Here is a 13,446-nt window from a genome sequence, read left to right as displayed (position 1 = left end):
AGGAGTGTGGAGATGGCGGCTCAAACGACCGTCAGAGTGCTGACAGCGTCGTTCTTCAGGACTTCGAAGATGAGGCCCGGGAAGCCGTAAATCTCGCTGATGCCAAACGAATTGTCCATGGCCGCGCTTCCCGCGTCAGCGCCTGTCACAGAGACACCACCGCCGGCGCCGCCAGCGCCCACGCTTCCCTTCTTGCGCGCCTGCACTGGCGACGCCGTCGCCTCCTCGAAGCCTCCTAGCAGCTCGCAGCTGCTGCCGGGGCTGTCGCCCCAACCGCGGTTGAGCACCATGCCGCGCTGCATGGAGCGTTCCTCCTCGTCCGTGTTGCAGTACGACTTGAACGCCTCGACCAGGCGGCCCTTGCAATCGGCAAAGGGCATCTCGGACGTTAGCGGTTCCTTGTAGAGCTCCGTCGGCACATGCTCGAGGGCCCAGCGCGAGCGCCGGTGGCGGTTGAAGGGGTAGGAGCCGGGCACGTTGCCGTGGAAGATGACTTTGGTAGCGACGAGGTTGTTTTCCGAGGGCGGCCAGTCGGCGGGCACGTCGCGGGGTTGGTGGGGCGAGGTGGGCGAGGGCGCGGATATGGTTGTAGGGGTGGAGATGAGGATGTCGAAGCCGTGGTTGAAGTAGTTGTAAAAGTGCTCCGGTGACGCGTCGTTTGCGTCTAGGTACGTCTTGTCATCCTCGGAGCCTTCGGATTCTTCGCGCTCAGAGCCCGTGTATGACATGTTCTCATCATTCTCAGAAGACTCTCCATCGGCATAAGGCATCGACGCCTGGCTGCTGGCAAGACCGTTGAGGCTTTGCTTCCTTCCGTGGATGGCGAGGCGGTTGTCGTTTTTGCGATATATTGCGTCTGGGGGACCAAGCTCGGTCACCAGATCTTGTGGTGTGGTTTCACTGAGATTGATCCAAAACGGTGGACTTGAGCGCCGTATGAGCTCTATTCTGCCTTCTCCATAAATCTTGACCAGTTCCACCTCGTCCACAACATTTGCCTTGCCCGCAAGCTCTAGTGATCTTGGGTTGACGGGCGCCTGTGTGAAGAGCGTTCCGCGCGCTTTCGGCCAAGACTCTCCGTGAAAGATGGCCATTGATGTAGCAGGCGCGGTGGCGTGTGATGAGAGCAGGGAGACAAAGTCCTTGTCCGGAGACCATTCTGATGCTTGCAGAGGAAAGTTGAAGGCTATTCCAGGGTATGAAAGTACGTAGGTTCCGACTCCTTTGACATCGTCCTCGGCAGGTGGGATGTATTCGCCAGCATATGTTGGACCGAGAAGTCGGTCATAGACATGGCGGAACCTGGGGCCTGTAGGACCTGCGCGCACACCCAAGCCACCTCCGAGCTCTCCAATCTTGACGACCTCAATGTTCTTGTAGCTTAACCAGGTCTTTCCAAAGTCGGTAACTTCGATCAAACGCAAGCGCTGATCTGGACCGTCAAAGCGAAGGCGGAGGCCATTTTCAGGCAGGGAGAGAACGACAGGTATTCGGACCGGGTACTTGGGATCAAAAGTAAGGTGTATCTTGGGGTATAGCGAGGGCTGGGCTTTGACGCGAGTGAGGATGTCGTGGAGGGAGGCTCCAAGGACTGCCTACAAGTCAGCCGCAATCGCACAACTCAAGGAAGCGAGTTCACGGACCCATAAAGCCCAAGGAGCGGCCGGGGAGAATGGCGGTAGATGGTGGAGGACTGGTCATGATCGCGATCAACTGCCCAGCATGGAGATGGGCAGTTGAGGAGCGAGGATGGGAGAGTCGGTGGGAAAGATGGTGGCTGGACCCTGACGCCCCGCAGCCGCTTTGGGGATAGACACGTGTAGTGTCCACGCGCTGGATTTGATGCGCAGCAGCTGAGCACAAGGAGCTTCTACCTCACGACTCAGAGCAAAGACAAGGCAAACAGAGTGTCTTGGATGTCTTTCATGTTGAGCAGTGGTGTTGAGCCAATGATGACGTCCGTCGGCTGCCGCTCGGGACACGAGACGGAGCTCGTGAGTGACAGGGTTCTTATCGATAGTGACTTCCGCATCCGGACTAGCTCTATTTACCTCGGAGCTCATGCACCAAAACAATCGCCAACTCCAAGCCAACCCGACCGAAACACCAGAGAACCGTCCGCCTAGCCCGCACTCACCATTTCACCACCTCATCCGTAATGGCAGGTCCTCCAAGACCTGGCCTGCCCGCCAGCAGAATCAGCTCCATGCGCCCGCCTCCGAACCGTCCTGGCGACCTCCGCCGTCGCGCCGCGACTCCCGTCATGAACAGTGGCCGTGTTTCTCCTGCAGAGTCTGTCGCATCCGTCGCAACTTCAGTCACCAACCGATCGCCCGCAACGCGCAAGCGCAAGGAACGAGAATACGAATCGAGCTCCGACACCAACATCAATGTTGTCGTGCGTTGTCGAGGTCGCAATGACCGCGAAGTCCGCGAAAACAGCGGCGTCGTTGTTTCGACCGACGGCGTCAAGGGCAGCACCGTCGAATTGTCCATGGGCCCCAACGCCCTTAGCAACAAGACCTATTCTTTTGACAAGGTCTTTTCGCCCGCCGCAGACCAGGGAATGGTTTTCGACGAAGTCGTCGCGCCCATTATGGATGACGTACGTCCAAAATTGACACGATCAGGGATTGCGAGCTGATCAAAATAGGTCCTTGATGGCTTCAACTGCACGATTTTCGCGTATGGACAGACGGGTACTGGAAAGACGTACACTGTTAGTGAAATTGGACCGGTTGGACAAAGCTAGGTACTAACACGGTGCCAGATGTCCGGCGACATTACCGATATGCTGCCCCTCCCAGACGCCGCCGGTATTGTTCCCCGCGTTTTGCAGTCGCTTTTCGAGAAGCTCGAGAGCAACGAAAATGAGAATTCTGTCAAGTGCTCTTTCATTGAACTGTACAACGAAGAGCTCCGCGACCTTCTAGCAGCCGATGATAATGTCAAGTTGAAGCTGTTTGAGGACAACAGCAAAAAGGGCCACTCTTCGACCATCGTCCAAGGAATGGAAGAATCGCACATCAGTACCGCATCCAAGGGAATCCAGTTATTACGGAATGGTAGCCACAAGCGCCAAGTGGCCGCTACCAAGTGCAACGACCTCAGCTCCCGCAGTCACACAGTCTTTACTATTACAGTCTATATGAAGCGCACCTCGGATTCGGGCGAGGACTTTGTGAGTGCCGGAAAGCTGAATCTTGTCGATTTGGCTGGCAGTGAGAACATTCAGCGCAGTGGAGCAGAGAACAAGCGTGCTGCAGAAGCTGGCCTGATCAACAAGTCTTTGCTGACTCTGGGTCGTGTCATCAACGCCTTGGTCGACAAGAGCTCACACATTCCTTACCGCGAGTCAAAATTGACAAGATTGTTGCAAGATTCATTAGGAGGACGCACAAAGACCTGCATCATTGCTACGCTATCCCCAGCAAAGAGCAATCTCGAGGAAACCATTTCTACGTTGGATTACGCCTTCCGCGCCAAGAACATTCGGAATAAGCCCCAGACAAATCAAATGGTCTCGAAGAAGACGCTGTTCAAGGAATACACGTCGGAGATTGAAAGACTCAAAATGGAGCTGATTGCAACGCGGCAAAGGAATGGTGTCTATCTTGCCCAAGAGCAGTATGAAGAAATGGTTACCGAAAGCGAGTCGAGGAGGATCTTGGCCGAGGAGCAAAAAGACAAGATTGAGACCATGGAGGTGAACCTGCGCAACAAAGTCCAGGAGTTGTTCAATTTGACCACGAACCTGAGCTCCTTGAAGAAGGACCACGAGGCCGCCAAAACCGCCCTGGAAGGAACCCAAAGCATTTTGGAGAAAACTGAGGTGGTTTTGGAGCACACTCGGAATACTCTTGCAGAAGAGACCGAATTCCGAAAAGCCCACGCCAAGACGGAGGAGGAGCTTGCAAACATCGGTCGTGACCTCATTTCGACTCTCGGTTCAACTACTTCAGACATTGGTGGACTGCGCTCCAAGCTTCGCAGGAGATCGGACCTCCACTCGGTGAATCGCAGGCAGTGGGGCTCGACTCAGCAACAGGTATCCGGCACGACTCGCATGGTCGAAGACCGTCTCTCGGATTTCCAGGACCAACAACAGGATCTCATGGCTGTCCTGGCACGGAGAATGAAGACATTTGTTGAGGACGAGTTGCAAAACCTTGGCTCGTCTCAGACTTTGCTTCAGGAAAAAATGTCAGCCTTTGAAGAGTCGCGCAAAGAGGTCAACGATCAAACGGCAACTTCGCGGGATGACATGAACGAGGTACTGGAAGAGATCAAGGGCCTGCGAGAAGATGTCAAGTCCAAGGTCGGCTCCAGCTTGAACGACCTGTCTGCTGCTGCAGAGCGCATCTCTGCCGGCATCGTGACAGAACTCGAAGGCTTCCATACTCAGCTGCACGCCTCGTATGCGTCCCTCGGACGTGACTTCAAGACCACCTTTGATGACCTCATCAAGCAGCTCAACGAGCAGCAGGGTGAGGTTGATTCTCTGAGAAAGCAAATTTCCGAAGCCAACCTTGAAGTTCTGAGGGCCAACCGCGCCACCCAGTCCAGCTTGGTCGCCGTAATGGAAGAGGAGAAGCAAAAAGCGGCTGCTGAAAAGGAGGCATTGCTGGCACAAATGGCTGCGCTCATCAACACGAATGCGGCAACTCAAGAGCAACGTCTCGCAGAGCGCATCGCAAGTGTTTCGCAGGGCTTGGAATCCACCAACACTGACCTTGAGACGGCCAACCAAACCTACGGCGAGGGCATGGACGCGTGGTCGGGCAAGGCCTCAGAGCTGATCAGTGGAGTTGTCAAGTCTCGCGAGAATGTCAAGACCAAGATCAAGGCCGACTTTGCTGCTGCCAACGAACACACCGACTCCCTGCGCCAAACCACTGCCTCGGTGCACGAGTCGACTGTCAAGATTGTCAACGACCAAATGTCCAACATGGACAGCCAACTCCATTCGTTTGACGAGATTGTTGACCGTCTTCGCGCACGCAACGAAGCACACCACACCAGCCACACGGAATCGCTTTCTGCTCTTGCAACAACTGTCCAGACCTCTTACTCGAGCATTGGCGATCACTTCAACACTTCCTTTTCCCGCATCCAAGATCTTGGCGCCGACATGGAAGCCAAGACTGCTACTCTTCAGGCCACTGTTCCCTTGCTTGCCGAAGACGCTGAAATCCGCGGTCCTTTGCGGACTCTTCGGACGGACGTCGAGAACCAAGCGCTGCAAGAATACAACCCGACCGGCGAGACGCCTCAAGTCAAAAAGTACCACTACCCCACCAAGCTTCCTCGCACAGATTCGCAGGATGTCTTCCTCGCAAAATTACGTGGACAGTATGTGGCGCCAAGCCCAGCTGCTCCATCTACAACACCATCCGCCGCCGCATCTCCTATGAAGAGTCCAAGCAAGCCTCCAGTATACACCGATTCACCATCCACTGAAAAGGCGGACGAACCTTCAAGCTCCGTCACCACGGCCGCGCCCAAGACCCGCCCCGAAAGCTCTACATCCAACACGTCACTTCGTGAACTCGACCCCAACACGACAGCTCCCGCCCAACAGACCACTGAGTGTGCATCTGCACCCGCAACAGTGAGTCTAAGCATCGCGTCTCCCACTCTTGCTGCTGCCTCCGACCCCTCTGCTGGTGCTTCGTTTTTGCCCCAGCTAAAGCGCAAGGACAGCGAGAATAGGAGCGAGAGCAAGCTGCCGACCAAGAAGAAGGCGACGCGCATGACTGTCGCCGGCGTTGACCACGAGAACTTGCCCCCCGCGAGCGCCGACTTTAGCAAGAGCGTCGGTGTCGCGGGTACGGGTAGAAGGCTGAGGAGCCACGGAACTGGCTCGTAGATGCTGCTTTGGGATCTGGACGGCGTCGTTGGATTTGTATGTTTGGGATTTCACTGATGGGCTCAGGGCCTACATCTGGCTCTTAGAACTTGGCGTTGAAGGTAAAGGCGCCGGATCTGCTCACAATTGTGGTCCTTGGACGACCACCACTCACTCGTCTCCTTTTCTTTTGTTGCGCGTTCCGTCTTCTCAAAGAGGGCACGTCCTTGCATTTGGAAATTCTGCTTTGAGTGGTCGGGAATCAGATCATTTTGTTTGTGTATTGTAAATATATTTTTGGGACTGCGGGAGAGCGGGTGGGTTTCAATGCGGCCTCTGAATGGGCTCTTTGGTTCTTCTCTTTAGTTCTTCAACGTGTTTTTTACTTTTGCCATGAACAGATCGGGTGCTATGCTAAGAGCTGTGGATTGTATGGAAGGTGCGCGGCTGGGACAATCGTGTGCTTACCCCAAGCTGGCTGGCTGCTGGAGGGAGAAGATGCCTCATGCCGCACGAGCTCCAGAGGTCAACACCATTCTTCTTCGAGCAGTCAACACCACAACTCCCCTCGTCGCCCTACTCCCAGATCCTCTCCAAAATCCAACGTGGCCCACTCTGACAACGTCCTCACCACAGCGCAGAGCCTCCCCTAAACAACAGCACAGCGGGCGACGCCGCCCTCCAAGAAACCCAACTCACCAACTACCTCACTTGTCACCGAAACAGCAGCCAGCACCTCGCTGACGCGTCTGGCTCCGGCTGCCACCTCTCTCCGCGCTGCACTCCCCTCGCCAGCGCCGGCATCACTTGTCGAAGAAGCGCGGAAGCTTCTTAAGAAACACTGTCCGCGCAAAACACGGCCTTTTCCTCCACACACGATTCGAAGTTGCTCTCCATCCCCAACAAACGAGCCCGCGCGCCTGAAACCCCGAGAGACCCAGCAGCAAAACCCAGGACGAGCCGAGCACCGCGCCGTACCTAGCTCCCATCCATCGCGGAAGGTTGGGCAGTGGCACTGGGACAACGCGTGAGTCCGCCCACCCGCCAGCAACTCTCGGCACCGTCGCGATACCTGCCTCCTATCCTCGCACTGCGCTCGACCGCGGCGGCCTTTCGACGAACGCCTGACTGACTGGCTGGCTGGCTGGCTCAACAGGACCCTTCTTCTCTCTTGCGCGCCCTCTCTCTCGCCCTCTCTTCCACAGCTGCGAGTACATAAGAGACGGCGGACCGCTGCAGGGATCCCGTTTGTCGGCAGACCACAAAACGAACACACGCCTTCCGAGAGGATCAAGGCGGCATGATGAATGGCGCAACAACGCCTACAGGTGGCGGAGATGGACAGGATATGAGTATGGGATTGGGAGGAGGAGTTGGAATTGGAGGTCTCCCCACGCCGGTGGCGAGTCCGCATCCGCATGCGCAACACGGCAGCAGCAACAACATGAACCTGCACCCCTGCAGCAACAACAGCGACGACGACAAGAACAACATCCCCACCACCAACAACAACACCACCACCACCACCACCGACTTCGTCCACGCCTGCACGTCGCAGCTGCACCGCCTCGCCTCGGCCATCCTGGCTCTCCAGCGCACGCTCCCGCCCGCCAACAGCGTCGCGCGGCAGACGTGCCAGCAGGCGCATTTCGAAGCCGTCGAGCTGCTCAAGGCGATCTTGAGGGCGGAGCAGGCGGGGACGCTCGGCAAGGTGCTCGTGACGCGTGGGGTGGATTGGGAGGGCGTGGGGTTGCGCCAGCAGGCGGTGCTGGGGCTCCGCGTGGTGTGGGCGCTGGAGCGGTGGCGCGAGTTTGAGATGGGTGTGAGGGAGAGGCAGAGAGAGATGGGAGTGACTACTACCTGAAGCGCATACGCGGGAAGTACAGGACGAGAAGGGAATGCTTGTAAGGTATTGACGGGTGGAAAACGAAAAAGGCTGCTCAGCACGGAGTTGGGGTTTGGGATCCGCGATTCAACAAAAGCAAGGTTGGATAATGAGTAATGACGGTGGCATTGAAGAGATGCGAGAGAGAGTGGAAATTCAAAATCGACTGCGCCTTTGCTCCTGGCACTTGGTTTCTAAAGTGACGATGCCTTGCTCTTACATGGTTTCCATTTTGTCCTTTTGATTCGTATCTTCGTTTCTGGACGCGAAGCCCAGTGTGCTTACCCGTAATTCATTATGCTCTGTCTATACAGACTCGTGCCGGCTTCATAGCACTGTGGACTCGGAAGCCCGTCTCATCAGGTTGATGGCGACATTCGAGGAGGGTTTCGATTTCACGACACGGCGACAAAGGCCGTCATGGCCTTGACGAGATCACCCTCGTTGGCCTTGAGCAGCTCCGTCGCCTTTGGCTTGGTCAACTCCAACTGATCGACCTGCGGCAGGAAGTCAATCAGCAAGGACCCCAGCGCAGCGCAGCGCACCAGCCTGACTCGCGGCCACCAACGACGTTCACGTACCAGCAACGCTACGTCGGCCGGATTAACCTTGACAACCTTTTTTGTCTCCTCTTTCTTGGGCGGCACGTTGTTGTTCTCCTTGATATCCAGGTTCTTCATAGCCTTGCCCAGCGCCTCGGCGTCGACGCCCTTTTTGGGTGCCGCGGCTTCGTCGTCGTGTTGGTGTGCGTCGAGCTTGGACATGGCGGCCGCGGCTTTGCGGTCTTCAGCACTGGAGGCAGGAGCGGCGGGCGTCTGGGCGCCTTCGTGCACGCTGGCTGGTTGCGGTTCCTCGGCCATTTTGTTGTTGTGGAGCAGAAACAAGGCGTAGAGGCGGAATGGTGGTGGTGGAGTTGGTGGTGGATGCGCGGGCACGAAGGCGGCCCGCGGCGCTGCGTGGTGGTCACCGGGGAGACGGCCACGACTTTGGTTGTATGACAGACAGGACAGGACATCCCAGCCTTCCTCAGGTTGGTCGCCCTTGCCAGTGCTACAACTGTTTGAGCCGCATTCAACGACACCTCGTTGCTCCTACTTCAGCAACACCAGACGGCATTGACGCCATCGTCTTCAGCCTCAATCAACGGCGGGGCTGGCAGGAATCTCACGTTTCATGCCTCGCACAGCTCAAATCACCCGGTCAAGCATTCCTGAGACGGACTCGGAGTGCTAGCCCGCCCAGAAAAGGTAGGCACTGTACTGTACCGTGGTTGATAGCTCTATTTTACTAGTACATGTACCTGCCTGTTTCCTTTGCTGCCAGACATGTCAACAAAATCCATCTTCTGCTGCTTCTTGTCTTGCACCTCCTCCAAACACCCACCCCTCCTCGCATCGCCAAGTCTGAGTCACCATGTCTGCCAATTGCATTTCCGCCTGTGCCATCCCCGTCGCTTTCGTCGTCTTCATGCTCCTGCTCTGGCAAAAGATGCAAAAAGAGCGCGCCAGATACGAGGCGCTGCATCCCGACGAAAAGGTCGTTGCGCTCACCGTCGTCCAGGCTGCTCGCTTGAGAGAGGAGCAGGTCGGCTTTGACCTCTCGGTAAATGCCAATTGACTCATCTCTGTTCGCACCAGTGCACCTCGCAGCTGCTGACGTCCCTCTCAATAGGACTCCAAGATTTCTGGCGAGGGAAAACCGAGACACGCTCGCGTCGACTCTGCGTCGACCAGCTGCGCCTACTACTAGCGCAGCCCACAACACCACCAAACGAAATCTGTACAACTACAACATGTCTACCAGCAACATGCACCGCACAGCTCTCAATGGAGCGGCTGATGCCTCTTCAAGCTCTGGCGAATGGAGCCCTTCATGTAAGCCAGATATCCCACGCTCTACACCTGTCACTGACGTTCTCTAGCCTGGCGCACCAAGCCCATTGTACAAGCAATCGAGTATCCAAATCCTGAACTACTCGCTCCCGCGCTCGCTCAACTTCAGAACCTCCCTCCAATGGTGACACCGCAAGAAATCGTCAAGCTCCGCCAACACCTCCGCCGCGTAGCTTTGGGCGAGGCTTTTCTGCTACAAGGCGGCGACTGCGCCGAACTGTTTACATACTGCTCTGACGGACCCATCGATGCCAAAATCAAGCTCCTCCTTCAAATGTCACTGGTGCTCATCTGGGGCGCCAACAAGCCTGTGGTACGCATCGCGCGCATGGCCGGCCAGTACGCAAAGCCCCGGTCAAGTGCCATGGAAAAACAACCCGACGGCACCAGCATCCCCAGTTTCCGCGGCGACATTCTCAACGGCTTTGACCGTGAGGAGCGCGAACCTGACCCCGGCCGCCTCGTCCAAGCCTACTTCCATTCAGCTGCGACATTGAACTTTGTCCGCGCGCAGCTGTCGAGCGGCATCGCCGACCTGCACAACCCCATGGACTGGGGCCTTGGCCACGTCCGCGACCAAAAGCTCCAGGCGCAGTACACTAAAATTGTCGAATCCATCACCGAGTCTCTCCGCTTCATGCGCACCATTGGCGCCGACACGGCCGGGCAGCTCGAGACCGTCGAGCTCTTCACCAGCCACGAGGGCCTGGTCTTGGAGTACGAAGAAGCGCTGACCAGATGCCTGCCCCGGCCCAAGAGCGACGACAACGAGGGCAGCGCACGCAGAGCCTCGCCCGACGACGGAAAGGCCTACTACAACACGTCGGCGCACTTTCTCTGGATTGGTGATCGCACGAGGCAGCTGACACATGGCCACGTCGAGTATTTCCGCGGCATTGAGAATCCAATTGGCATCAAAGTCGGCCCCAGCATGGCGAGCGATGAGCTGGTCCGGCTGCTCGACATCGTCAATCCGGACAAGGAGGTGGGCAAGGTGACGCTCATCACGCGGTACGGCGAGGGCAAGGTCGAGGAGCTGCTTCCTGGTCATATTGATGCTGTGAGGCAGAGCGGCCACGTCGTCGTCTGGCAGTGCGATCCTATGCATGGGTACGTTTCCCCTTCACTGACCTATACCATCCATCCTCCACCTGCTAACAGCTCCACGTCACAGCAACACACTGTCAACCCCCACAGGCATCAAAACCCGCCGCTTCTCGTCCATCCTGGCCGAAGTGTCGTCGGCGCTGCGCATCCACCGCCGCCACGGCTCCTTCCTCGGCGGCGTCCACCTCGAGCTGACGGGCGACGCCGTCACCGAGTGTCTGGGCGGCAGCGAGGGGCTGGCCGAAGACGACTTGAAGGTTAATTATACGACGTACTGCGATCCGCGCTTGAACGAGAAGCAGGCGCTTGAGCTGGCCTTTTTGGTTGCTGGGTTTTATCGTGGGGATGGTGGTGCTGCGGCGGCGTGAGAGGTTGGCTGTGAGGGAGGGGCAAGGAGAGTGATGGCGAGATGGTACTGGTAAAGTAAAATGCATGCGATGGAAAGGGAACTGGCTGGCAGCTGGCTTTTTAAAAGTTTTGAATTCATTTGCTTTGCGCTTTTTCGGCCTGCATATCGACGCCAACCAACGAGGAGCGAGTGATCATCTCCGCCGCTTTCCTCCTCCTGCTTTCAATGTTACAAGGACGAAGAGCCCGACCATATTTACTTTGGGCCATGAAGAATTCCCGAGTCGTCCATTTGATTCCCGTGCCTGCCCCCCGTGAGGTGCTGCTGTGCCATTTTTGCCCATCCCGTCCCATTTCATCCGTCGTCCATTGTGTCGTAGCCCATATCCATATCCATAAATCCAGCCAAGGAAAAATCGAAACAGCTCACTCGTCTCCTCTCAACGCTCTTCCTCTGCATTCTTGCAAAAGCCTCACGCCCCCTGCAGCGCACCAATGCCGCCCATGGTGACCGTCTTGGTGACGACGTACTCGTCGACGCCCAAGTGGCTTCCCTCGCGGCCAAAGCCGCTCTCCTTGACGCCGCCAAACGGCGCCGCCGTGTCGCTGATCAGCCCCGTGTTGACGCCCACCATGCCCACCTCGAGCGCCTCGGCCACCCGGTAGCAGCGCTGCACGTCCTTTGAGAAGAAGTAGCCCGCCAGCCCCACTTCGGTGTTGTTGGCGAGGCGGACTACGTCGGCTTCCGTGTCGAAGGCGAAGAGACCGGCGACGGGGCCGAACGTCTCTTCGCGTGCGAGTGCCATGGACGGCGTCATGTCGCGCAGGACTGTGGGAGCGAAGAAGTTGGCGCCCAGCGCGGGGAGGCGCTGCCCGCCGACCAGCACGCTCGCGCCGTGGGCGACGGCGTCGGCGACGTGCGACTCGACCTTCGAGACCGCGCGGTCGTGGATGAGGGGGCCGTGGGTGACGCCCTGGTCATAGCCGCCGCCGACCTTGAACGCCTCGACCTTGGCGGCAAACGCCTTGCAGAAGGCGTCGTAGATGCCGCGCTGGACGTAGATACGGTTGGCGCAGACGCAGGTCTGGCCGGAGGAGCGGAACTTGGACGCAATGGCGCCGGCAACCGCCGCGTCGAGGTCGGCGTCGTCGAAGACGATGAAGGGCGCGTTGCCGCCGAGCTCGAAGGACAGCTTTTTGAGCGTCGCGGCGCTCTGCTGCATCAGCAGCTTGCCCACGTTGGTGCTGCCGGTGAAGGACACCTTTTTGACGACGGGCGAGGACGTGATGGCGGCGCCGACCTCGGGCGTGTTTTGGAGGGCTGTCACGAAGTTGACGACGCCGGCCGGGATGCCGGCGCGGTGGGCGAGCTCGGCCAGCGCGGCGGCTGTCAGGGGCGTCTCGCCCGGCGATTTGGCCACGACGGTGCAGCCGGCGGCGAGGGCGGGCCCGATTTTGCGCGTGATCATGGCCGCGGGGAAGTTCCATCTGGCGGGGGTCAGGGGGAGATCGTTTAAGGAGGGGGTAAATCAGGGGGTCTCACGGCGTAATTAACCCACACACACCAACGGGCTCCTTGACGGTAAACACGCGGTTCCCCGCCACGCTGGCCGGAATCGTGGTGCCATAGATACGCGGCGCCTCCTCCGAGAACCACTCGAAAAAGTTGGCGGCGTACGTGACCTCGCCCTTTGCGTCGGCGAGCGGCTTGCCGTTCTCCCAGGTGATGAGCTTGGCCAGGTCGTCGGCGTTCTCGACCATGAGGTCGTACCACTTGCGGAGCAAGCGCGAGCGCTCGCGGCCGGTGAGCTTGCGGAAGGCGGGCAGCGCGGCGGCCGCCGCGTCAATGGCCTTTTGCGTGTCGGCCGCGTCCATCTCGGGCTGCGTCGCAATGACGTCGTGGGTCGAGGGGTCGGTGACTTCGAACGTCTTGCCCGACGCGGCGCTCACCCATTGGCCATTGATGTAGGATTGCGTCTTGAGCAGCGACTTGTCGCTGAGCTGTAGCGCGCAAACAAAGCAGAGAGCGTCAGTCAATGAGGTCGACAGAGATGGTCTGGGGGCAAGCAGGCGGGGTTTGGCTGGGAATGTACCGGAGGAACAGAGTGACCCATTGCAAAGGACGTCGAAAAGAGGCGGGCTTGTATGCAGCGAGGCTGGAAGGATGCGCGGGTTACTGATCTGGCGGCAAGAGACAGGACTGGCCGCATAATGAGTGAACAGAGGAGAGCGTCGTCAAGACGTCATCCAAGGGTGGGAGAGGGGCGGCTTTACGTTGGAGGGCGAGGGCGGCTCGAGGCGGGGATGGACGTAGGACGCGTTGGAGGCGGGCAAATGGACTGACAAGCCGAAAGCCGATGTACTCG

At 58.0% G+C, this 13,446-nt stretch overlaps 7 protein-coding genes across 7 annotated transcripts; 3 read left to right on the top strand and 4 right to left on the bottom strand.

Annotated features, from left to right (window-relative positions):
• Positions 1–20: 20 nt before the first annotated feature.
• BKA78DRAFT_248128 (uncharacterized protein) lies at positions 21–1,701 on the bottom strand (the record flags this gene model as incomplete). The annotated part of the gene is made up of 2 exons (XM_066884359.1): positions 21–1,591; positions 1,644–1,701. The coding sequence occupies 2 exons, from the start codon at positions 1,699–1,701 to the stop codon at positions 21–23; spliced, it is 1,629 nt and encodes a 542-aa protein (XP_066746974.1).
• Positions 1,702–2,263: 562 nt separating this feature from the next.
• Positions 2,264–5,869, top strand: BKA78DRAFT_247866 (kinesin; the record flags this gene model as incomplete). Its single annotated transcript, XM_066884333.1, has 3 exons — positions 2,264–2,605; positions 2,654–2,719; positions 2,771–5,869. 3 exons carry the CDS (start codon positions 2,264–2,266, stop codon positions 5,867–5,869), a joined length of 3,507 nt encoding a protein of 1,168 aa, XP_066746973.1.
• Positions 5,870–6,183: 314 nt separating this feature from the next.
• On the bottom strand, positions 6,184–7,953 carry BKA78DRAFT_105874 (uncharacterized protein). Its single transcript, XM_066882167.1, has one exon. It carries the CDS (start codon positions 7,494–7,496, stop codon positions 6,498–6,500), a length of 999 nt encoding a protein of 332 aa, XP_066746972.1. The 5' UTR covers positions 7,497–7,953; the 3' UTR covers positions 6,184–6,497.
• A 175-nt stretch (positions 7,954–8,128) lies between these two features.
• Positions 8,129–8,593, bottom strand: BKA78DRAFT_351347 (uncharacterized protein; the record flags this gene model as incomplete). Its single annotated transcript, XM_066891150.1, has 2 exons — positions 8,129–8,230; positions 8,315–8,593. The coding sequence occupies 2 exons, from the start codon at positions 8,591–8,593 to the stop codon at positions 8,129–8,131; spliced, it is 381 nt and encodes a 126-aa protein (XP_066746971.1).
• A 430-nt stretch (positions 8,594–9,023) lies between these two features.
• BKA78DRAFT_309971 (uncharacterized protein) lies at positions 9,024–9,445 on the top strand. The gene is made up of 2 exons (XM_066888078.1): positions 9,024–9,335; positions 9,405–9,445. The coding sequence occupies exon 1, from the start codon at positions 9,028–9,030 to the stop codon at positions 9,304–9,306; it is 279 nt and encodes a 92-aa protein (XP_066746970.1). The 5' UTR covers positions 9,024–9,027; the 3' UTR covers positions 9,307–9,335; positions 9,405–9,445.
• Positions 9,446–9,525: 80 nt separating this feature from the next.
• On the top strand, positions 9,526–11,100 carry BKA78DRAFT_351345 (phospho-2-dehydro-3-deoxyheptonate aldolase-like protein; the record flags this gene model as incomplete). The annotated part of the gene is made up of 3 exons (XM_066891149.1): positions 9,526–9,607; positions 9,655–10,735; positions 10,800–11,100. The coding sequence occupies 3 exons, from the start codon at positions 9,526–9,528 to the stop codon at positions 11,098–11,100; spliced, it is 1,464 nt and encodes a 487-aa protein (XP_066746969.1).
• A 453-nt stretch (positions 11,101–11,553) lies between these two features.
• BKA78DRAFT_248481 (Aldehyde/histidinol dehydrogenase) lies at positions 11,554–13,194 on the bottom strand (the record flags this gene model as incomplete). Its single annotated transcript, XM_066884399.1, has 3 exons — positions 11,554–12,568; positions 12,624–13,081; positions 13,174–13,194. 3 exons carry the CDS (start codon positions 13,192–13,194, stop codon positions 11,554–11,556), a joined length of 1,494 nt encoding a protein of 497 aa, XP_066746968.1.
• Positions 13,195–13,446: the final 252 nt, after the last annotated feature.

The sequence above is a fragment of the Phyllosticta capitalensis genome (assembly GCF_038381095.1).
Source record: "Phyllosticta capitalensis strain CBS 128856 chromosome Unknown BKA78scaffold_3, whole genome shotgun sequence".
In the NCBI taxonomy this organism is placed as follows: Eukaryota; Fungi; Ascomycota; class Dothideomycetes; order Botryosphaeriales; family Phyllostictaceae; genus Phyllosticta; species Phyllosticta capitalensis.
This window is presented reverse-complemented; position numbering and strand designations above follow the sequence as displayed.